The sequence below is a fragment of the Spinacia oleracea genome, chromosome 3 (genome assembly GCF_020520425.1).
Source record: "Spinacia oleracea cultivar Varoflay chromosome 3, BTI_SOV_V1, whole genome shotgun sequence".
In the NCBI taxonomy this organism is placed as follows: Eukaryota; Viridiplantae; Streptophyta; class Magnoliopsida; order Caryophyllales; family Amaranthaceae; genus Spinacia; species Spinacia oleracea.
In genome coordinates, this window is record NC_079489.1 from 46,319,393 (window position 1) to 46,341,950 (window position 22,558).

General features: G+C 39.0%; 2 protein-coding genes and 1 non-coding gene across 3 annotated transcripts; all 3 read left to right on the forward strand.

The window, feature by feature from the left end:
- Positions 1 to 11,332: 11,332 nt before the first annotated feature.
- LOC130470995 (small nucleolar RNA R71) lies at positions 11,333 to 11,439 on the forward strand. Its single transcript, XR_008931699.1, has one exon. It is a non-coding gene; the product is annotated as a small nucleolar RNA R71 (small nucleolar RNA).
- A 4,356-nt stretch (positions 11,440 to 15,795) lies between these two features.
- On the forward strand, positions 15,796 to 18,305 carry LOC110798469 (G2/mitotic-specific cyclin C13-1). Its single transcript, XM_022003644.2, has 8 exons — positions 15,796 to 16,319; positions 16,520 to 16,752; positions 16,834 to 16,909; positions 17,008 to 17,084; positions 17,200 to 17,233; positions 17,330 to 17,479; positions 17,565 to 17,699; positions 17,797 to 18,305. The coding sequence occupies exons 1-8, from the start codon at positions 15,948 to 15,950 to the stop codon at positions 17,869 to 17,871; spliced, it is 1,152 nt and encodes a 383-aa protein (XP_021859336.2). The 5' UTR covers positions 15,796 to 15,947; the 3' UTR covers positions 17,872 to 18,305.
- Positions 18,306 to 19,522: 1,217 nt separating this feature from the next.
- Positions 19,523 to 22,109, forward strand: LOC110798462 (metal transporter Nramp3.1). Its single transcript, XM_022003637.2, has 5 exons — positions 19,523 to 19,869; positions 19,962 to 20,277; positions 20,372 to 20,508; positions 20,599 to 21,251; positions 21,350 to 22,109. The coding sequence occupies exons 1-5, from the start codon at positions 19,593 to 19,595 to the stop codon at positions 21,584 to 21,586; spliced, it is 1,620 nt and encodes a 539-aa protein (XP_021859329.1). The 5' UTR covers positions 19,523 to 19,592; the 3' UTR covers positions 21,587 to 22,109.
- The last annotated feature ends 449 nt before the right edge of the window (positions 22,110 to 22,558 follow it).

Sequence of the window (22,558 nt, forward strand, 5' to 3'; positions counted from 1 at the left end):
TTTATAGGAGTTGATTTCTAGTGAGTCGTGATTCGCACGGTGGCCCCCGTACTTGGGTATTCCAGGTACGTACAAGACTAGGGTGACCACCCATCCCTTGAGGACTTTGTGAAGTGTATTGAATGCGAAGCATGTGAACTTATATGCTATGAATCCATGTTTGATGATTGGGAATGATTATGTTGTTATGAATTCATGTTTAATGTTGAGAACGAGCATGTTATTATTATTATTGAATCTATATGAACGAGCATGTTATGAATTGAATTATGCCTTATAGATTCTATTGAACTATCATGTTATGGACTTTTATAATCGTTGAATTATGTCAAGCATTTGTTCAAGTTGGTGTGCATGAATGAGTATTGCGCATGCAAGTTGTTATTATTATTATGCTATAGTACAGGATGTCTAGCATAATTATTGAGCCAGTCGAATATTGCCAGTGAGCAATATATATTCTACCAAAGGGGTAGAATATGTTAGAGAGTATATGTGAATTTAATTAAGGACAATTCGTGCTAAGGGCACACCCCGCTTGTTAATAGGCAATGTCGGGTTATCTCAAACAGTTTTTTTGAGAAGGAACAATGGGAGTAATTTCACTTGAGTCTTGTTTGATCACAAGTCCTAAAGAATTAAAATAATGAAGTGTCATTGTTGAATTGTTTAATTGTTCAATTGTTTGTATGTTGTGTCTTGAGTCGCCTTGAACATAATATACTAATTAAAGTAAAGTGTAACCCAAAGAGCTTCAAAACTCTTGGAACGTATATACCTTGAGTATGAACCATGGGGGGAGTCTTGCCGGAAAACTTGTACTCCTAGAATGATACAAGACGTTGTGTCATTCTCTTTTATGCCGTTGTGCATTGGAATTCCTGTCGGTATGGCCCGACTGTCGGTAGTAGCCCGACTTATTTTGGTGTATGGTTGGCTCCCATCACCCTTTCTTTCCTTTTGAGGATACTTTACTTTACCCGTTCGAAGATACTTTTTATTAATCTGTGAGTCAAGAGTCGTTTCTTGTGTCGAGTCTTGTCTCCATGTTTACTCGTTTATTTTATGGCTTTTGCATGTGGATTATTTAATTGTCGAGTGAAGCATGTTAGGATAGAATGTTATTCTAGCTTGTTCGTACTCAGCTTTTGCTGACTTCGTGCTTCATGTCTTCTGGTCATGGCCTTCGCCTTAATGACCCTATGATGATCCATCAATTGCATTTGCGTTGTTGGGGAGTAGATTTTCAATAAAGCAGGTTTGTAGAGATAACTTGCGGGAGAAGTTATCATGGGATTCGAGTTGAGAGTTTTATGCTTCCGTAATTTATAAACTCTATTTCTATTTATAGTCATGACTAATACTACTAATACTACTATTTTCAGTTAATGGATTTCAAATGGTTTGTTTTAGTTTGGGCCTCAACGGTTCCAACTTGTTTTAATGACCATTAACTATTTATTTAATGTGTTTTGAAAGTTAGTTATTTCCGCTGCGTAATTCTGGTAAATAGCCTTAGCCGTTATTACGGTGGCGGTAATATCTTGGTAATTCCTGTGTTTTAAGTTGGAAAATGTTTTATAAAAAGCAAGGAATTATTAGGGTGTTACATAAAAGCTGTGAGAGCAGTATTAGGCAGTGTGAAAAGAGGCTTCCGATTAAACATCCATTGAATCTCTCCAGGTACTAAACTATGGTTTACGGGCCTAATCCACCCTTGCCTCTCCATATACAGAAGTGTCATGGCATTACCACCCTCAACCTGCCCAGTCTATGGTTGAACAAAATTAGCTACACTCATAGCTAGGTGAGTGATCATGCCTCCCAACACAATGGGGCGGGTGGATGACTGCTTTCCGAGTGCCTGGAAATGTAGAGCCATGTGGTGGGGTACATTAATCTTGTAAGAATTAGCTCCCCTGTACACCCAACTTCCCAAAATCATAAACTCAGTACTCCGGACATTATTAGGCTCAAATCTCCCAAAGAAAGTCAACCCGAAGAACCGTTGGCCTACCCTAAGCAAGGGGTGTTGGAAGGAAGTGGCAGGAGATGTTGCACATCCTCTTTTACCTCCCCTGTTAAAGTGGTCCATAATTCCAAAACATTGTAGGGAGCGGGGGGTTCCTTAGGTCCGCCTATATTCATACCAAACGCTCGGGCAAAATCTCTCATAGACAAGCGGTAACTTTGATTGAACATTCGGAAAGACACATGCGTAATTTCACTACCACGCCCTTTTTCTACATTGAAACTACTCAAGCATTCGAGAGTGTGACGTGCATAGGTTTTTCTACCACAAATGTCATACATTCTACCTATGCCAGCATTTTGAAATAGTTTTTTCAATTCTTTATCAATGCCTAACTTGTTCAGACTCTCCTTATGCAACCAACGAGTGGGATGGATGGGTTTACCTTTGAGATTCTTAAACCGACGTTGTTGGTCGTAGGACTCGAACACTACATCCGGGTAAGTGGTGTCTTTCTCAAGCTGCACTTCGGGAGGTGGTGAAGGTGCCCTACTCGTACTTGCCTCTGCCCTTGCCCTTTTAGTTGGTGCCATTGATGAGTTTTCAAGCTTTTTGGGTTTTTGGGTGAAATTCCTCTTTCAAAAATCTGAGTGAAATATGAAAAATTGATATCAATATATGAAAGAGGAATGGGTGGGGATGATTTTGATGTAAGAAACTTGCAATTTGGTGGAGTAATGAAGGTGGTATGAGGATTTGAAGAGTTAGGGTTTTGAGGTTTAATGGAGTTTGGGGGAAAATATTTGGGACGAAGATGAGTTGAGAGTGAAAAAAATCCCGTGGAACTGCTGCTGCTGGTTCCTGTTTAGCCAATTTTCCCAAAAACCGGCCAGTTTTCACAAACCTACCGGTTTTCGCGAAAAGAAATAACTTCTCTGTTGCTCGAAAGCGGCGAGTTTCCGCGAAACCTGCCCCCCAGGTTTTCGTTGAAATCCTCCTTGGCTCACTCCATAATTTCGAAAATCGGTCGGCCAGGTTCTCACAAACCTGGCGGTTTTTGGATTTGCAACTGTTCCTGTTCCATGCGAAACCGGCAGGTTTCTGAGAACCTGCCACCCCGGTTTTCGCTATTTTTCTCTTCTTTTCCTTCAAAATTTCCTTAGACGCTGATTTCTTGGCTTACATACGGAACCGGCAGGTTTTGATGAACCCGGCCGGTTTTCGCTGAAAATTTTCACTTACGACCAAAGGGACCCCAAAAATTCTAAGGCATGAATAGAGGTTTAAGCTCGAAACCGGCAGGTTCCCACGATCCGGCCGGTTTTCCTTGCCTTTTAACACGACCATAATCCTCCAAATTGCTCAAAATTGGTATTGAAATCTGCACATTACTCAAACGACCAAGTGGTAAAATTCCGCTCTCCTCACCTCTCTAAAGCTATAGAACCTAAACTAAGAACACGAAAAAAGTAATAATAAACAAAGGACATAGACTAAAAATCAAACCAAAGTAAGCAACAAAATACGGGTTGCCTCCCGCAAAGCGCTGGTTTATTTCTAGGTCCCGCTCGACCTTGTTACCTCGAATATGCAGCTCATGGGGCGGAGGGATTGAGGTGATGAACCTCAACCACTCCTACAGTAGCCCCGTCATGGTACAACTTCAGACGTTTCCCGTTGACTTTGAATCGCTCACCATTATTGTTTTCTACTTCAACTGACCCAAACTTGTTTACCATAGTCACGGTGAACGGCCCAGACCATCTAGACTTAAGTTTTGCAGGAAATAACTTAAGCCTAGAGTTGAATAGTAGGACCTTGTCGCCTACCGCGAATTCTCTATGCAGAATGTGATTGTCGTGCCACCTCTTGGTCTTTTCCGTATAGATCCGGGCACTATCATAAGCTTGTAGTCGGAATTCATCTAGCTCACCCAATTGAAGTAACCTCTTCTAAACCGGCTAACTTTGCATCCATGTTGAGCTGTTTGATTGCCCAATAAGCCTTGTACTCCATTTCTACTGGTAAATGACACGCCTTGCCATACACCAACCTATACGGGGAGGTACCAATAGGTGTCTTAAAGGCGGTTCTATATGCCCACGAGTATCATCTAGCTTATCGCTCCAATCCTTCCTAGACTTCGCCACCACTTTCTCAAGGATAGATTTGATCTCTCGGTTAGAGACCTCAACTTGCCCACTCGTCTGAGGGTGATAGGCTAGCCCAGTGCGGTGATAAACCCCATACTTGCGCAGGAGCGCATCCAGATGCTTCTCATGGAAGTGTGACCCTCCATCACTAATCAAAGCTCGCGGAACCCCAAATCTAGGAAAAATGACCTTCTTGAACAGAGAAATGACCGTTTTAGCATCATTAGTAGGTGAGGCAACGGCTTCCACCCACTTCGACACATAATCTATAGCAACAAGGATATACAGATTACCCTTGGACGATGGGAATGGTCCCATGTAGTCAATTCCCCACACGTCGAAAACCTCAACCTCCAAAATTCCGTTCTGTGGCATCTCATACCTCCTCGAAATAGTGTCGGCCCTCTTGTAACACCCTAATAATTCCTTGCTTTTATAAAACCATTTTCCAACTTAAAATAAAGGAATTACTAAAGTATTACCGCCACCGTGATAACGGTTAAGGCTATTACCAGAATTACGCAGCGGAATTAAATGTCAACTAACTTTTAAAAACCATAATTAATGAAATATTGAGGCCTCCTACAATTTGGAACCATAATGGCCCAAAACCCAAAATATAAATAATTCAAACATTTCATACGTAATTAAAATATTAAATAAAATAGTTTCAAAGAACGAAAGCATGCAACTCTCTCAATCATCCCAAGCCACATGATTTCGATCGTACTTGATCTACCAACCTTCTATATTAATCTACTCCCCAACAATGCAAGTGCAAATGATGGATCATCATAGGGTCATTAAGGCAAAGCCATGACCAGAAACACACAAAGCACGTAGTCAGCAAACGTTGAGTACTTACAAGTATAGAGTAAATGAAACTAAAACATGCATCACTCACTAAGTACTAATCAACATGCAAAAGCCATGTAATACTTAACAAACAATCATGAGACACAAGACTCGACTCTTGGCTCGACTCTTGACTCACAATTTAATTAGAATAAGCTTCGAACGGGCCAAAAGAATAATCCACAAAGGGAAAAGGTGATGGGAGCCAACCATACACCAAATATAATAATAATAAAATCGGGCCATACCGAGTGTCGGGCCATACCGACGGAATTCCTGCGCATAATATAAATGAAACAACGTCTTGTATCATTAGTAGGAGTACGAGCTTTCCGGCAAGACTCCCCCCATTGTTCATACTCAAGGTATATACGTTCCAAGAGTTTTGAAGCTTGTTCGGGTTGCACTTTACGTTTATTAATATTTTATTAAAGGCGAACTCAAGACTCGACAACATGCATACATACCATAAATAAACAACAACCAAAACAATCTTATTTTAATGCTTTAAGATTTGTGATCAACCAAGCAAGACACTTGTGATATTACTACCATGTTCCTCCTCACCAAAGTGAGACTCCACATCATGCATATTAACATGAGGGTTGTGCCCTTGCACGACAAATCCTAATTCATTTCATACATAATATTCCCAACTGAACCCTACATGTGCGGTGGCTTACGTGAGCTAACCCTTCACATGTGGTAAAATAAATAGTACGACGAGGTACAAATAAATGGCTCAGAGTATGCTAGACATCCCGTACAATAGCATACAAATAAATAATCCATCCCTTGCATGTGAAATAAACCATACATGCATAAATATTGAACAACATGATTGACAATGAAATCCATACTCATAATAATTTCAACATGCTTGTTCAACAATTAATCCAATAAATCCAACATCACAAAACACATGCTCGTTCACCAAAATAAACATGATTCCACATAATGTAATCCACATCATCAACAATCATGTAATGTCATTGACAAAAAGGTGTGGTCGCCCTAGACTTGTACGTACCTTGAATACCTAAGCGTAGGGGCCACTTTGCAATAACGAGCACTCAACTAGAAATCACCTCCTATCATCAAAATAATGAAACTTAAATTATTTCCATGTTCATTAAATTTCCAGCAACTTTATAAAAATTAAAACCTCCTTTAGACTTTAGAATTCAATCGTTTTTCAATAATAAAATCGTCTCAATTTGCAAAATCAATCCCTAGTACGAAAACATACTTTTTCCGCCTTTAAAATCAATAAAAATCGACACTTTAAACCTTTATTCAAATCTGAAAATATAATTGATTATCATAATTAAAATCATCACCTAATAATGCTAATCAATTGACTCATTAGGTCTAGGTTAAAACCCTAACTTGAAGATTCCAATAAAACTAGTTTGATATCATAAAAATCAATGCTTTATTAAATAAACAAATCTGAAAATTCCTCCTTTAATAATTAAAACAAACCTAATGAATCACAACACACAAATCCTCAAACCACGGTATTCATAACCGGTTCCCAACATTTTAATTACTCAAAACAATATTAATATAATAATTTAAAATATGGAATTTAAATAGAATAGGTAAGGAAGAAGAGAATTATACCACTCCGGCCTATAGCACGGAACAACCACGAATATAATGTGATTGGGCGAAAAGGATTGAACAACGAACGAACAACACACACGCACGACCGTGTGCATGTGTGCGCGCAGCAGCGAGGGGACGAGGCACAGGGGCGCGCGCTGCGACCAGGGGACGAGGGCAGCAGGGGCGCGCGCTGTGCGTGAGGAGAGAGCGAGAGAGGGTGAGAGTGTGGGCGTTGTGCGCGAGGGAAGGCGAGCGAAGCAGGGGCGCGCTGAGCGCGAGGGAGAGAGGGAGTGGGCGCTGGCGTGCGCGAAGAGAGAGCGAGAGGGAGTGCGCGCTGGGCGTGAGGCCGAGCAGCACGAGGGCACAGCAGCACGAGCACGGGGCTGTGTGCGTGCGTGCGGTGTGCCGAGCAAAGAGAGGAGAGGAGTGAGGTGCAAGAAATCAAAAAGGGCTTTATGAAATTTTAGGGGTTCATTTAATGATGGGGGAGTCTATTTATAGGCTCCCTAATTCCTTGATGGGCTAGGCTTAGGATATTTGAGTTGGGCTTAGGAATTAAATGAATTGGGCTAGCTTAGGATTTAAATTAAACTGTTTGGATTGGGCTCGTTTAATAAACGAATTGGACTTTTTATTTAAAACCCGAAGCCTTTAAAAATCATTTGCAACTCATTCAATTTCCCGACTCAAGAATTAAATTTGTTTCGTAATTAATTAAAATAATAAATATTCTAATTAATTAAAATACATTAAATAAAATGCATTTAAATACTATTTAAACGATAATAAATCGTAAAATGCTTTATAAATATAATAAAATATATTTATAAATATTAAAAAAATACGAGGTATTACACCTCTGGCACGCATCACAAGCCATAATGAAAGCTTGTGCATCCTTGAACATAGTAGGCCAGTAAAAACCACATTGTGACAACTTAGCATTAGTCTTTGACGGTCCATGGTGACCACCATAGGGTGAAGAATGACACCTACTGATAATACCTTGGACTTCCCATTCTGGAACACATCGCTTATACAACCCTTCAGCAGTCTCACGAAACAAATAAGGGTCATCCCAAAAGTAGAACCGAACATCATGTAGGAACTTCTTCTTCTGTTGATATGTAAGATCGGCCGGAAGAATACCCCCTACAATGTAGTTAGCAAAATCTGCAAACCATGGTGACTAACTGGCAAGTGCAAGTAGATGATCATCTGGAAATGAATCATCGATCGGTGTAGATCCCTTACCATCATCATACCTCAATCTAGACAAGTGATCTGCAACCACATTCTCAGCCCCTTTCTTGTCGCGAATCTCCATATCAAACTCCTGTAGCAGTAGTATCCATCGGATGAGCCTAGGCTTGGCTTCCTTCTTGGAGAGAAGATACTTAAGAGCCGCATGGTCAGTGTAGACTATCACCTTGGACCCTATCAGGTAAGTACGAAATTTGTCCAAGGCATAGACTATGGCTAGAAGCTCTTTCTCAGTAGCAGCATAATTAACTTGAGCTTCATCTAAAGTCTTACTTGCATAATAGATGGCATGCAAAACCTTTTCCTCTCTCTGACCCAAAACTGCCCAACTGCATAATCACTTGCATCACACATTATCTCGAACGGAAGATCCCATTCGGGAGAACAAATGATACGAGCCGAAATCAGTGCCTGTTTAATCCTGTCAAAAGCCTCAAGACAAGCATCAGTAAACACAAATGGGGCATCCTTGAGGAGGAGCTGGGTAAGTGGTTTAACAATTTTAGAAAAATCCTTTATAAAGCGGCGATAAAACCCCGCATGACCAAGAAAACTTCTAACACCCTTCACATTAACTGGAGGGGGAAATTGCTCAATCACTTGGACCTTAGCTCGATCCACCTGAATGCCCTTATCGGATATTAAATGTCCCAAGACCACCCCTTCAGTAACCATGAAATGACACTTTTCCCAATTTAGGACTAAGTTACAATCTTCACATCTTTTCAAAACTTTAGTCAGATTTAGCAAGCAAGAATCAAAAGAAGTACCATAGACACTAAAATCATCCATAAACACTTCCATGATAGACTCAATAAACTCAGAAAAGATACTCATCATGCAACGTTGGAAAGTAGCGGGTGCATTACACAGACCAAAGGGCATCCTACGATATGCAAAGGTACCATAGGGACGGGTGAAGGTGGTCTTTTCCTGGTCGTCTAGATGTATGGGAATTTGAAAGAAACCAGAATAACCATCCAGATAACAGAAAAACTTGTGACAAGCTAGCCTTTCTAATATTTGATCAATGAAGGGAAGGGGAAAGTGGTCCTTTTTAGTAGCAACATTCAGACGCCTATAATCAATGCACATGCGCCAACCTGTGACTACCCTAGTTGGTATCAACTCATTTTTCTCATTTCTAACCACAGTTGTCCCCCCTTTCTTAGGCACTACCTGAACAGGACTCACCCACTTAGAATCAGACACAGCATATACAATACCCGCATCAAGCAATTTCATAACTTCAGCTTTTACAACATCTTGCATGACAGGGTTCAAACGACGCTGGGGTTGAATGCATGGTTTATGATTTTCATCTAGATGTATCTTATGCATGCAAAAGTCAGGGATAATCCCCTTTAAATCATTAATACTGTACCCAATGGCCCTTTTGTGCTTTTTCAACACAATAAGAAGTTGGGATAGCTGGTCTGCATCAAGTGCAGTACTGACGATCACAGGGCAAAGTTGTTCATCATCTAAAAACGCATATTTAAGGTTAGCAGGAAGAGGCTTAAGTTCGGGTTTCTTTACCTCTTTAACAGGACAAACCGGCCGAACTAACCTCTTCAATTTGGTGCCCTCTGGTTCGGACCCTTCACCAACAAGGGCCAACTCTAGAGCATCCACTTCAGCACTCCAAGAACTGATATCACCTGCAGAAGACTCACAACAAAGCACTTCCTCCAAAGGATCTCTTTCGAGAACTTGGGAGACGTTATCACGCGTAATAAAATCAACCACGTCAATTCGATAGAATTGTTCTTCCTATAGCATGGGACTTTTTAAGGCACTATTCAGATTAAAAGTCACATTATCATCCCCAACAGACAAAGTCAATTTTCCACTTTTAACATCAATGACCGCCCCTGCCGTGTGAAGGAAGGGTCTACCTAAGATAATGGGAATTTGAGAATCCTCTTGCATGTCTAGTACCACAAAGTCTAAAGGTATATAGAACTTACCTACTCTAACAGGGACGTCCTCTAAAACACCTAAGGGGTATTTGACAGAACGGTCGGCCATTTGCAGAGTGATATTAGTAACCTTAAGCTCACCCATATTCAGTTTAGTACAGACAGACAAAGGCATGACAGACACACTAGCACCTAAATCGCATAAAGCTTTATCAATAAATACAGTGCCAATGTTACATGGGATGGAAAAACTCCCGGGGTCTTTAAGTTTAGGTGGAGACTTGTTTTGCAAATAAGCACTACATTCCTTAGTAAAAGCTACAGTCTCTACCTCACAAAAAGCACATTTCCTGGTCAAAATATCTTTCATGAATTTAGCATATGCAGGAACCTGTAAGATTAATTCAGTAAAAGGAACCGTTACCTGCAAAATTTTTACCACTTCCAAGAATCTGCCAAACTGCTTGTCTAGCTTATTCTTGAGTTGCCGGTTCGGGAAGGGGAGTACAATAGGTGGTACTTGAATACCTGTCCCCTTCTTAACCTCAGTTGTAGCCTCATTCTCATTGACTACCTTTTCAGCTTCCTTATCATCCATGACTATCTCTGAGATTTCCTCACTAACCAGACCACTAGCAGACACCCCAGAATCAACTTCAACTGGCATGGAAGGACCATCATAACCCCTACCACTCCTCAATGTAATTGCATTTGCAGTTTCCCTATTTTCGGGCTGTGAAAAAATTAGCCTGGTGGCCTCCCTGCAATAGTAGAAGCCATCTGTGCCAACTGTGTATCAATGATCTTGTTGTGAACAGTAAGAGCATCGATCTTTGCATCCTTTTCACTTAGATATTTTTGCATTTGTAGCATCATGTTTCTCATCTCTACTAGCATAGGGTCAGGCTGTGTGGCTTGAGGTTGTGGTGGTGGAGGTGATGTGTGTTGTCTAGGGAACCCAGGTGGTCCACTAGACTGTTGGTTGTAGTTGTTCCGTGGTTGGTAGGATTGTTGATGTGGGGGTTGGTATGGTTATTGTGGTTGATGTTGGACTTGGTGAGGGTTCTGGATATTGTTGCTCTTGTAGGATAGTAGAGGGTTGTTTTTGTAGCCCTCATTGTAAGAGTTGGAGAATGGGTTGTTTTGTTTGTAGGATTGAAATGCGTTAAATTGTTCAATAGAGCTCCTACAATCCTGTGCATAATGACCAGACATTCCACAACTTTCACAAACAGTAGCAGGTTGGGCACTCATAGCAGCTACATTAACAGGTTGGGCAGATTGAGCATTGGCTGCTTGCATATTATCAAACTTATAGTGTAAAGCAGTCAATTGGGCAGTTAATTGTTCAAGAATTCAAATCATGCTTACCACCCCTATTAGATAGACCTCTAGGATTCCCATATTGGGCATTGTGAATGGCTATCTCCTCAATCACCTCCATAACTCTAGGCACCTCAAGTTGCATGAATCTCCCATTGGCAGCTGAATCTAACAGACATCTAGACTCATTACCCAGACCATTATAAAACTGCTGAATCAAGAACCAATCATCCAAACCATGGTGCGGGCACTCTCTCTGCAAGTCCTTGAATCTCTCCCAGACCTCGAACAAACTCCCATCTGCTTGTTGTGAGATACCTAATATCTGACCCCTCAGACGAGCCGTTTTCTCAGGTGAAAAATATTTATCATAAAAATCAAGGGCCACACTCCCAATTAGTGATTTTCAAAGCTGCCCGATTCAACCCATTAATCCACAACTTAGCCTTCCCACTCAGAGAGAACGGGAAAAGTATCTCCATAGTCTGCTCCGGAGTCAATCCCTTTTGCTTGATGGTGGAACAATATTGGATGAAGGACTGTATGTGAAGATTTGGATCTTCACCTGGTTCCCCACCGTACTGGCGTCTCTCAATCATGTTAATTAATGCAGGCTCAATCTTGAAGGTCTCAGCTGCAATAGAAGGCATGATTGCCTTTGGTAGCACGGACAGACTTGGCTTAGAATAGTCTGTAAGCCGTGGGGTAGGTGGCGGTAGTGGAGTTTCGTCACCCATCTCTATCTCTGAAACTGAATCTGTATCTGAAGGAAAAAGATCGCCAATATTATGATCAGAATCAGAGTAATTCCCACACTGTGCAATGAAAGTTCTTCGTCTACGAAAGGTTCTTTCGGGCTCAGGATCGAATGGAGTAAGATTACTAGTACCTACGGTCCTGGGCATAGACAAAGACTACAAAACAATGTGAGATCCGGTCTCAAGGAACGTGAGTTCCTTGAGTAGTAACAAACAATAATCTAGGATAAGCAATCAACAACAGAAAATAAAATCGTTTCCCCGGCAACGGCGCCAAAATTTGACAGGCTAAATCGCACTCCTATCAAAGATAAACCTAACGTTCATCAACTAAAAATATAGCAAGGGAAGCAAGGATCGTATCCACAGGGAAACAATGTTCTTTCTACTATTAATCGGCAATTCTAGACTATTGGGAAACAAGAATATAGGTTGATTTGTATAATGAAACTAGGACGATAATAAAATAGGGTATAATCAGATATTAAAAGGTCTAGGGCATAGGTTCACCAATGAACAATATTCCAGGATGACAACAATCAATAATAATCAATAAAACAGTTAGTTAGACTAGCATGCTCTCTCGAATCGATACTAATCATAGGCTTAGAATTAACGGGCTTTCGCTACGTATTAATCCCAATTCTACCTATTGAAACAAGCCTAAACATCAAATTGCATCACTCGAATCTTAATTTGATATTGCGAAACTAATACAATCATACCTGCGCAAATCTAATTGCAAAGTAGATAAGGGCAATCAATAGGAATTAACAGCTAAACCAACAATCAACAACAATTAATCATCCTTTCGCATTCGTTCATGGATTCCCAAAACCCTAGAAAATCAACTACTCATGCATATTTAAATTAAACCAAATAAACATATTAAATAAAAGCATGATTGAAATTGAATAATAGAATCAGAAACAAAGTAATACCTAATAACGAAGAACGAACAATAACTGAAAGTTTGAATCTTTAATTAATTTAAAGTTGAGTGTTTGGAGAATAAAAATTGAAGTTTTAAGCTAAGCAATAATAATAATACGAAGTTCGGAGAGAAGAGGCTACTAAAACATTAATTACTTATATATAGTGCAAACTAAGCAAAAGAAGACGAACTGGGACCGAAAACCGGGCACCCCGATTTCCAGAAACCGGCCGGTTAATTTTCGGCCCAGTCAGTCATATCAAAGTCATCAAGTAGCGAAAACTGGGGCCACAGGTTTCCCAAAACCTGCCGGTTTCGCACCTAAAAGATCTTCTCTTCATTCTTCAAAACCTGCCGGTTTGCGAAAAACGGGGCCACAGGTTTTGAGAACATTTAGACGTATTTGCCTTGAGTTTGAACTTGAGGCCCATGCCTAACTCCTTTGGGCCAAGTTTGACGCTCGTGGCCCCTTTGAAGCTAGCTAGATCATCCCGCAATGCCTCGGGATCTGTGTAGTCATCCAATAATGATAGGAAATGGGCCTCCAAAGACCAATAATCATCAAAAACAGCCCTGCAACTAACAGACACTACACAACACACATTAGCACTAAAATAGGCTCCGAAGAGCTCAAATGAGATGAAAAGTGCATACAGGACGGGGGGAAAAACTATATAAAATATGAGTGTATCAATATGCACACTCTACGGTAATGAAAATGAATCCATTGTCCACACCCTATTCGAATGCCTAGAAATTCAGAAGGTCCGGGAGAACTCTCCCTTCGTTGATGTTATGCAAACTGCCTCGAAGTCAATGTTCATGTATGTGTTTGTGTGGCTTATGGGGAAGCTAACTAAGGTGAGGTGTTGTCTTGTGCTACTATTGCATGGGTGGCTTGGGCTTTTAGAAACTCACTGGTCTTTAATTACCCTTGGATAAGCTTACATAGCGGGGCGGGCAGTTTTCTAAGGCTGGTGGAGGACTACAAATCTTATACTACTACGGTGTTTAGCACGGTCAGAGAAAGTGGTAGTGTCACCTCTCGCACAAGCTGGTGTGCGCCGAGGAGCGACATTCATGGTTAAGGTGAATATGGATGTGGCGATCTTTGCAAAGGGATGGGTGGGGCCGGGTGTAGTGATTTGATCGGATGTGGGACAAGTGCTGGCTGTTGGAGTGAAAAGGCACGATGCTAGCTGGGATGCACGAATGGGGGAGGCAATGGCCCCACGGTTTGGCTTGAGTATGGTTGTAGAGTTGATATACAATGAAGTGGAACTGGAAGGGGATGCTCTTGATGTGATCAAGGCGATTCGAACACAACAATTTGGTAGAACGCCTATGGGATTAATGCTTGAAGATACTGATTAGTAGACAATTTGATGCTTTTAATATTGGCATGTTCACAGGGTCGGGAACTCGGCTGCACATCTAGCAGGGAGACTTTTACCCTTTAATGGGGTGAAGTAGATTTTTTAAAACTCTTCCGCAAGACATTTTAGCCTTGGTGGACCTTGATTTGATTAAAATAAGCTCCCCCTCCACGGTCTTTCCCTCAAAAATATCATCACTTTATCTTAACTTATTTTATCTGGGATATTTTTTGTGTGCACCTGGTCCACAATAATATTAGGGTGAACCCAAAATCAATAATTTTTCTCAAGCATTCTTTTTACATACATAACGACCTTTATGTTCATATAATGACGATAATAAATTAAACACCAAATTTCTTAGATATAGTAACCATTTTATAAATCATAGTAACCCTATGTATTTATAAGCGAATTGTGACTTAAATAACATTATCAACAACACCAATTTGATATGTTTATCCATAATAATCCTAATAAACATGTCAAAAAAAATAAGGAACAAGTTGTTGACCTTTTTAAGTGTGTTCTAGAACAAATTTAGTATGGACCAAATTTATTTAAGAATTGTTGTTTTATCTGAACAAATCAAAGTAAATCTAAGAAAACAAGATTATGTACATTTGTACTACAACCTCGAAACGAGTTCATCCGAAATCATGCAATTAGCTAGAAACTCATTTTAATTTCTCAATTAATTAGAATTAGAAAAGAATGATCATCAAATCTAATCCACATGGGCATTGTGCAAAGATTAAAATAAATAGTCTTCCCTCCCAAGTCCCAACCTACACACGAGGGAGGCTACATCGCTGGTTACCAGCGGTTTTTTTGCCCATACCCAGGGGCAAAATCGTCTTTTCACTCAATTAGTTGAAAAGTCAAACAAAGTACTAAGTATCGAAAATAAATGACAGTATTCAATATAACAATGACAGTATTCAATACAACAATGACAATATTTATACAAACAATGACATAGTATATGTAACACGTTTATCCAGTCATTTAAGTGGTCCCTTTACTATTTTTGTTTCATTTCGTTTTCTTCTTTTTGGATGATTATGACAGAGAGTATATGTAACACGTTTATCCAGTCATTTAAGTGGTCCCTTTACTATTTTTGTTTCATTTCGTTTTCTTCTTTTTGGATGATTATGACAAATTTTAATACAACAATGACAGTATATACACAATAATGACAGTATTTATCTAACCTTTGACAGTATATAGCAAGTTCGCAATATTTTTACCATTTATTTAAGGGGTGGACCATCATTGCAATTTATTTTCTTTTCACTGTTTTTTTGGTGGGTTTACCAGCGATGTAGCCTCCCTCCAAAGTTTATCTCACTCAAATTACGGAATACTTGAACTTTAAAATATGAGCGCAAAATAGCCCGCCTAATCACTAACAATTCAGCCGAATCCTAAGTTTACAAACTCCAGAAATAGTATGCCGTACTACTTTTTAAAAACATTTCGCAAAGACCGCGCATTTTCATTTTCATTCCAAAACCCAAACCTGAAATACCCAAATTCTCAATTTTTAAAATTTGAAAGAATCCCTGAATATTTCCCGAACCGGACCGAAATAGAAATTAAATATATTCCAAGAACCGCGAAACTTTCACATTTTTGAAACAAACTCTAATGGCGCCTTCTTTCATATCCCACTACAAAGACTCTCTCTTCTCTCACCTCCATTTCCATCTCTCTCAACCTTCCTTCCTTTTCTCTCTCTAACTTGTTCTCTCCTCTTTCCTTTTCCCTTTACCAAATGGCAAACCAGGAGAACTGCATGAGGGTCACCAGGCAGTCGGCCAAGCGGAGAGCGGCTGAAGCTATGGCGGAGAACCCACAGCATCCACCTCCTCCCAACAAAAGGAGGGTTGTTTTAGGTGAAATTTCTTCAAACGTTTTGGGTAATCCAAGCTTGAGATCTTGTTCTGACCCTCGTGCTCGAGGTCGTTCCAGGAATCCGGCTAAACCCATTGGCAGTTCGTCGATTCCGGCGTCGGAGAAAACGCCAGAAGAGGATGTTGTTGGCGTCGGAAAGGTGGTTTCTGATGATATCGATGCAGGTTCAGATGATCCTCAAATGTGTGGGCCTTATGTTGCTGGGATTTATGAGTATCTTCGTAACATGGAGGTTAGATTGTTTAATTCCTTTCACTTTTCTGTTATTTTTAGTTTAATTATTGGGATTTTGGAAATAATGGTTTATTTTTCTGAGAACTGGAATCTTTTTATATATTTGGTAATTTTTGGGGAGTAATTGATTGTTAGGTAGGGTTTTCGGAAATTAGGGTTTATGATTGAAATTGATTTGGGGTTAAATGAATTGTATAGCAAGAGGAGAAGAGACGACCACAGGGTGATTACATGCAGAGGATGCAGAAAGATGTGAGTGCAAATATGAGAGGAATTTTGGTGGATTGGTTAGTAGAGCTTGCTGAAGAATTCAAGGTTGTTTCAGACACACTTTACTTGACAATTTCCCATATCGATCGATATTTGTCGCTGAAACCAATAAATCGACAAAAGCTTCAGCTTCTGGGTGTTTCTGCAATGTTAATTGCATCGTATGTTTTCGATCTCTTGTTTCTGTGTTTTTAATTTCCTTTTTAGTTTCATTTATTGAAGTCCTCTGTTCTTAATTGCAGGAAGTATGAAGAGATAGATCCCAAACCTGTGGAGAAATTTTGTGATATGACAGAAAATACTTACACTAAACAAGAGGTCAGTTCTCAATTCATTTTGTATCTGAATAATTGAATCTGAATCTGGGGGTTTTTTTTTATTGGTTTTGAGAATGTTGCTTTTCATTGAATTTGAAGGTTGTAGATATGGAGGCTGATGTGCTCAAAACCCTTAGCTACGAAATGGGGAATCCTACTGTGAAGTCGTTTCTAAGGTGCGGATCTGGAGTGTGTTGCATCATTTGTTTGATGTTTGATCTGTTTGTTATTGGAGTGATGTTGGTGGATACATTACTGATTGGTGTTTCTATTTTTTTGTTCTGTCTGTAGGAGGTTCACCAGGGTTGCTCAAGGAAATTCTAAAGTATGTTTGCTTGCTATGACACTGTTTTTGTATGTTTGTTTTATCTTTTAAGAAGGATTGACTAATTAAATTTCGTTGTATATTGTGATTGTACAGAATCCAAATCTGCAGTTTGAATTTTTGGGGTACTACTTAGCTGAACTCAGTTTGCTAGACTATGGATGTGTGAGGTTCTTACCGTCTATGGTAGCAGCATCAGTTGTTTTTCTTGCAAAGATCACAACTCATCCCAAAAAGCACCCCTGGGTAAGTATTTAACCTTCATTTATTGTTAAGTAAAGTCCTGAGATCTGAAATGGGAGTGTAACATAATTGATTATGCATTTTACAGAATTCAAGCTTGCAATCTTACACTGGATATAAGCCATCAGATCTAAAAGAATGTGTTCTTCGGATCCAAGACTTACAACTAGATCGACGAGGAGGGTCCTTGGTCGCAATAAGAAACAAATACAAGCAGCATAAGGTATAAATTCTCCTGCTTCACCGCCTTTTATTGTTAGATATGATGATGGGTTTTCTAAATAGATTTGTCTGATATCAATCTTTATTTTCTGTGACAGTATAAATGTGTTTCGACATTGACATCTTTATCAGAGATACCCGCTTCTTACTTTGATGACGTTAGGGAGAGATAGATGACTCGGATAGCAGATCTTGCTTATTTTGCCACAGTCAAAGCTCTAATTGTTTAGTGCTGATTAATGCTGCCAAGGACCAGTACTACATATTATTTCTGCAGATCAGTAATTGAACGGCTGGACTTGAATTTTGCAAGCAATTTTTGACATGAATTGGAAGCCATGACACCACCTTATGCTTGTACGACTGATAGCTAATGAAGTTGGCGGAGCACTTGTGTGCAGTATATAGGCATGTAACTTAGGGAAAACTAGAATGTCTGTAGATTATTAGTCTAGTCAAGTGGGTCAAGGTTGATGAAATTAGCACTTGCTGGAAACTTCTGACTAATAAGAGTTACATTTTTTGCCACATGTTACCTTTTGTTTTTGTATGCCTTAATTGATCTTTCATATAATGAGTAAGTTTAGGTGCATGTGAACTTTTTATACATTATCTGATGTATATAAAATTGATGGGAAGTCAAATGCTCAGATGAGGCAGAGAAAATTCATGTAAATCAATCTGAGTCAGTAATACCATTTGCACTTTTAGAGTGAAAGCTGACTGTTCTCTGTGGTTACTAAGTTCACTTGAAAAGATTTTCTTATAGTTAAGCTAAAATTGATCTTCATCAACAAATCAAGAAGCAACAGTGTGTTAGTTTTTCTGAGGCACGACTTGGAGGAAGCTGTATTACGCAAGTTGAAGTTATTCATTTGATATTTTACAAATTCTTCTGAAGTTGTAACTTGTGCCAATTCCTTGTGTGACTTTACAGGGTTAATGATGCAGATTGCAAAAGTGAGAGGCTTGTATGTTTTCGTTGCTGAATGCTGATTGCTGCGCTTTTCGTATGCAACTTGAGTTCCTGTGGCATAAATATTTCCAGGCTAGACCACAAGCTAGTTGAGCTTTGAGGACAGTCCAACGATAAAAATGGTTATATGAGCAAGTACAAATGAAATAACACCCCTTTTTATTAAATGAACTTTATTAAATAAACTGCAAGAATTTGCAAGTCTAAGTCTAATGACCAAGTCTGGCTTGCCAAATCTGTTGGCACTTAGTCTCCTAGAGAATGCAGGAAGCATAGCGCAATCCAAACAACGGATCTCTTCGTGTGTACAAGGATGCCACTTCAGTGCTAGATTTCTACATCATCATCAACAAATAATCTCACTTACAACAAACTTCTCGCTAGTTCAAAAACTCCTCCCAGGTTTATACTTCCTATAATATTAGACCAATACATTCATTTACTCGGAATCCGACCCAAAATAAAGGAATAGTTCAAAAACCGACCAAATTAAAATAAAATAATAACAATTAGTAAGTACGAGTAATATATATATATGCATGCTTTGTTTGTATAAATTGATTAAATAACATTATTGTTGATAATATTATTAATGTAAACGATAGTAACCGTCAAAGATGTACATTGCAAAACTTAAAATGCCGTGAGATGAAAGGAAAAAAAAGGGGAAGAAATAAAAGAAAATATTTTGATAACCATTAACAACATATTGTCCTACATTTTTGGTTAAAACATCTTGGGAAATATGGACCCGTAAAGTTGGCTTGAAAATTTCCAAATAATCAGAATTTTAGGGGCTATCTAAGGTCCTATCCTAAATTTGGTGACACTAAGGTGAACCACAAATTAAATAGAAAATAAAAACAAACCAAAAGAAGAAAGAAAATTCAAAAGAAAAATGCAGCCACCTTACCAGTTATGGACCCTGATGAAAATGAAGCAGAAAACAGTTTTATCGCAGATGACGAATCCTGTGAGTCGAATCAACTTTTACCATCACATGTTGTGTGTTGTTCTCCATCATACTCAGAAGAAGAGAAAGATATAGAAGGTAGAGCATATTTTAGCCAACAAGTATATGGGGTTATAGAGGTGGAAGCATTAGATGATAATCAAACACCTCCTTTTTCATGGAAGAAGCTATGGCTATATACAGGTCCTGGTATTTTAATGAGCATTGCATTTTTGGATCCAGGTAAATGAATAAAATTATAAATAGAAAATAGTAGTAGGTTATTGTATGTATTAGCCTTTAAAATTGATGAGATGAGTTTGTTAATAATATAGGAAATATAGAAGGTGATCTACAAGCAGGAGCCATAGCAGGATATTCATTGCTATGGTTGTTATTATGGTCAACAATAATGGGATTGTTGATACAACTCCTATCTGCACGAGTTGGAGTGGTAACAGGGAAGCACCTAGCTGAGTTATGTAGGGAAGAGTACCCTCCATGGGCTAGGATTTTATTATGGGTTATGGCCGAGGTAGCCGTTATTGCTGCTGATATTCAAGAGGTTGTTGGTACAGCTATTGCCATTCAGATTTTAACCAATGGTGTTTTTCCTCTTTGGGCTAGTGTTGTTATTACTGCAGCTGATTGGTAAGCCCTGCTAGTCTACGTACTTAACCTTTCTTTGTTTAAAATAAAATGATAAAATTCTAATACTTTTGATGTTGTTGCATGGACCAAGCAGTTTTGTGTTTTTGTTTCTGGAAAGTTATGGAGTTAGAAAAATGGAAGCTGCATTTGCAATCATGGTAATGACAATGGCAATCTCCTTCGCATACATGTTTGTTGATGCTAAGCCTAGCGGAAAGGAACTGCTAGTAGGTAAACAATATTTAATTTCTTATATACACACACTTGCATTGTTAAGTATTCTATATTTTAATAAAAAAATAAAATAAAAATAAAAATCAGGCGTGTTAGTTCCAAAACTCAACTCAAGAACAATTCAACAAGCAGTAGGAATATTCGGATGCATCATCACCCCACACAACATATATTTACATTCAGCTCTAGTTCAATCAAGGAAAGTAGATAAGAAGAAAATAGGTCAAGTTCAAGAGGCAATCAACTATTACTCCATTGAATCATCAGTTGCACTTGTGGTATCTTTCATGATAAACCTTTTTGTTATGACTGTATTTGCAAAAGGATTTTATGGGACAAACAAGGCAAATAGTGTAGGACTTGAAAATGCAGGAAGATACCTTGAAGAGAAATACGGAGGAGGTCTTCTTCCAATTCTTTATATTTGGGGTATTGGTTTATTAGCAGCAGGACAAAGTAGCACCATAACTGGAACTTATGCAGGCCAATTTATCATGGGAGGTTTTCTTAACATTCAACTAAATGAATGGCTTAGAGCTGTTATAACAAGAAGTTTTGCCATTGTGCCTACCATTATTCTAGCTATTCTATTTGATACATCGGATGGGGCTATGGATGTAATGAATGAATGGCTCAATGTACTTCAGTCCATTCAAATTCCGTTTTCTTTAATACCTCTTTTTACAATGGTGTCAAGGGAGGACATCATGGGAATTTTCAAGATAGGACCTACACTTGAGGTTCGTTCGTTCATATATATATATATGATATACCATTCCACTTATATTATCTGAACTTATCTGAACTTATCTTAATACTGTTCTTACTTGTATTGCAGAAAGTGGCGTGGACAGTTCTCGGTGTAGTAATGCTGATTAACGTCTATGTTTTATTGGATTTTTTCTTGAATACAATTAACGGACTATTACCCGGACTTCTGTTTTGCATTTTATCAGCAGCCTACATCGGATTTATCATTTATCTTATTGCTCGAGATGCTTCCCTTCCAATAACTTTGCGTACCAGAACTAGTAAAATTGAACGTCTCAGAATTCCTCAACATCAAGACTTGTGAAATTCACAAACAACCATTTCACAGATAGTTGGAAGGCCGTAACTTCAACAATATCGGGAGATATTGCTTGCACAAACAAGTGATTTGTTATGTAGAATTTTTTGGCTCATATCTTTCAGTAGAGAATTACCTGAAAAACGTTTTGTATCAAGTTGAACTTTCAGATCCAATATGTTAGGCACATACGGTAGTAATATGTAATTTTACTGGTTATATAGTATGTCCCGTAGTTCACAACTGAGAGTATTGAGAGATTAGGCTCTAATTAATTAGCATAAATTAAAGTTTTGAGTATTGTATTTCTTTTCAGAAGATTTTGTTCTGTTTTTGGTGTCACTCTGTCATGTGAAGGCATCCTCTTTTTTTTTTTTGTTTGTTCTCAAGGTGCTATGTGCTGGCAGCTCGTAATTTGTTGTGGTTGGACTAAAACCTACGTTGTAAAGGAGCACCTCCATATAAATGCATGGCTGCTGGGCTCATTTGTGAGGCATCAAAAAATTAAAAGGAAATATTATCTCAGCAACCTACTGTTTCATCAAATTGCATCATACTTACTGAAACTTATTTCTGATCTTGGGTTGTTCTATCGATCTTTGCCATAAGACAAAGGTTGGTTGTTTATTCTTCTGGTTGATTCTCATCTTCCCCCTAGTCTGTAGCTTCTCCCCAAGATGCGATCATTGCCATCTTGAAGTTGGGTTTGACAAAGGTAGATTTTTTGAATCTTTCCTTGGGTTGATCTTTTCCCTTGCCTTTTCCTTTCTCATTTTCCCACTGAGGGCAGTCTCTGATTTGATGGCCAGGATCACCGCACTTGAAACATCCTTGGTCAGATTTGGAACCACTTGATTTTCTCATTGGGTTCCTTCCTCTTAGATTTCCATGTTTAGAGTTCCTGTAAAATCTTTTGTTTCCTCAGGGATGGTGGATAAAACTTATCTCTTAGTAACTTTTGCAGTTCGGTCCAACCAA

Coding starts and splice junctions, on each gene's coding strand:
- LOC110798469 (XM_022003644.2), top strand. CDS start 15,948: ATGGCAAACCAGGAGAACTGCATGAGGGTCACCAGGCAGTCGGCCAAG. Junction 16,320..16,519: donor AGTATCTTCGTAACATGGAG/GTTAGATTGTTT, acceptor TGAATTGTATAG/CAAGAGGAGAAGAGACGACC. Junction 17,480..17,564: donor ATCCCAAAAAGCACCCCTGG/GTAAGTATTTAA, acceptor TGCATTTTACAG/AATTCAAGCTTGCAATCTTA.
- LOC110798462 (XM_022003637.2), top strand. CDS start 19,593: ATGGACCCTGATGAAAATGAAGCAGAAAACAGTTTTATCGCAGATGAC. Junction 19,870..19,961: donor CATTGCATTTTTGGATCCAG/GTAAATGAATAA, acceptor TTAATAATATAG/GAAATATAGAAGGTGATCTA. Junction 21,252..21,349: donor AGATAGGACCTACACTTGAG/GTTCGTTCGTTC, acceptor CTTGTATTGCAG/AAAGTGGCGTGGACAGTTCT.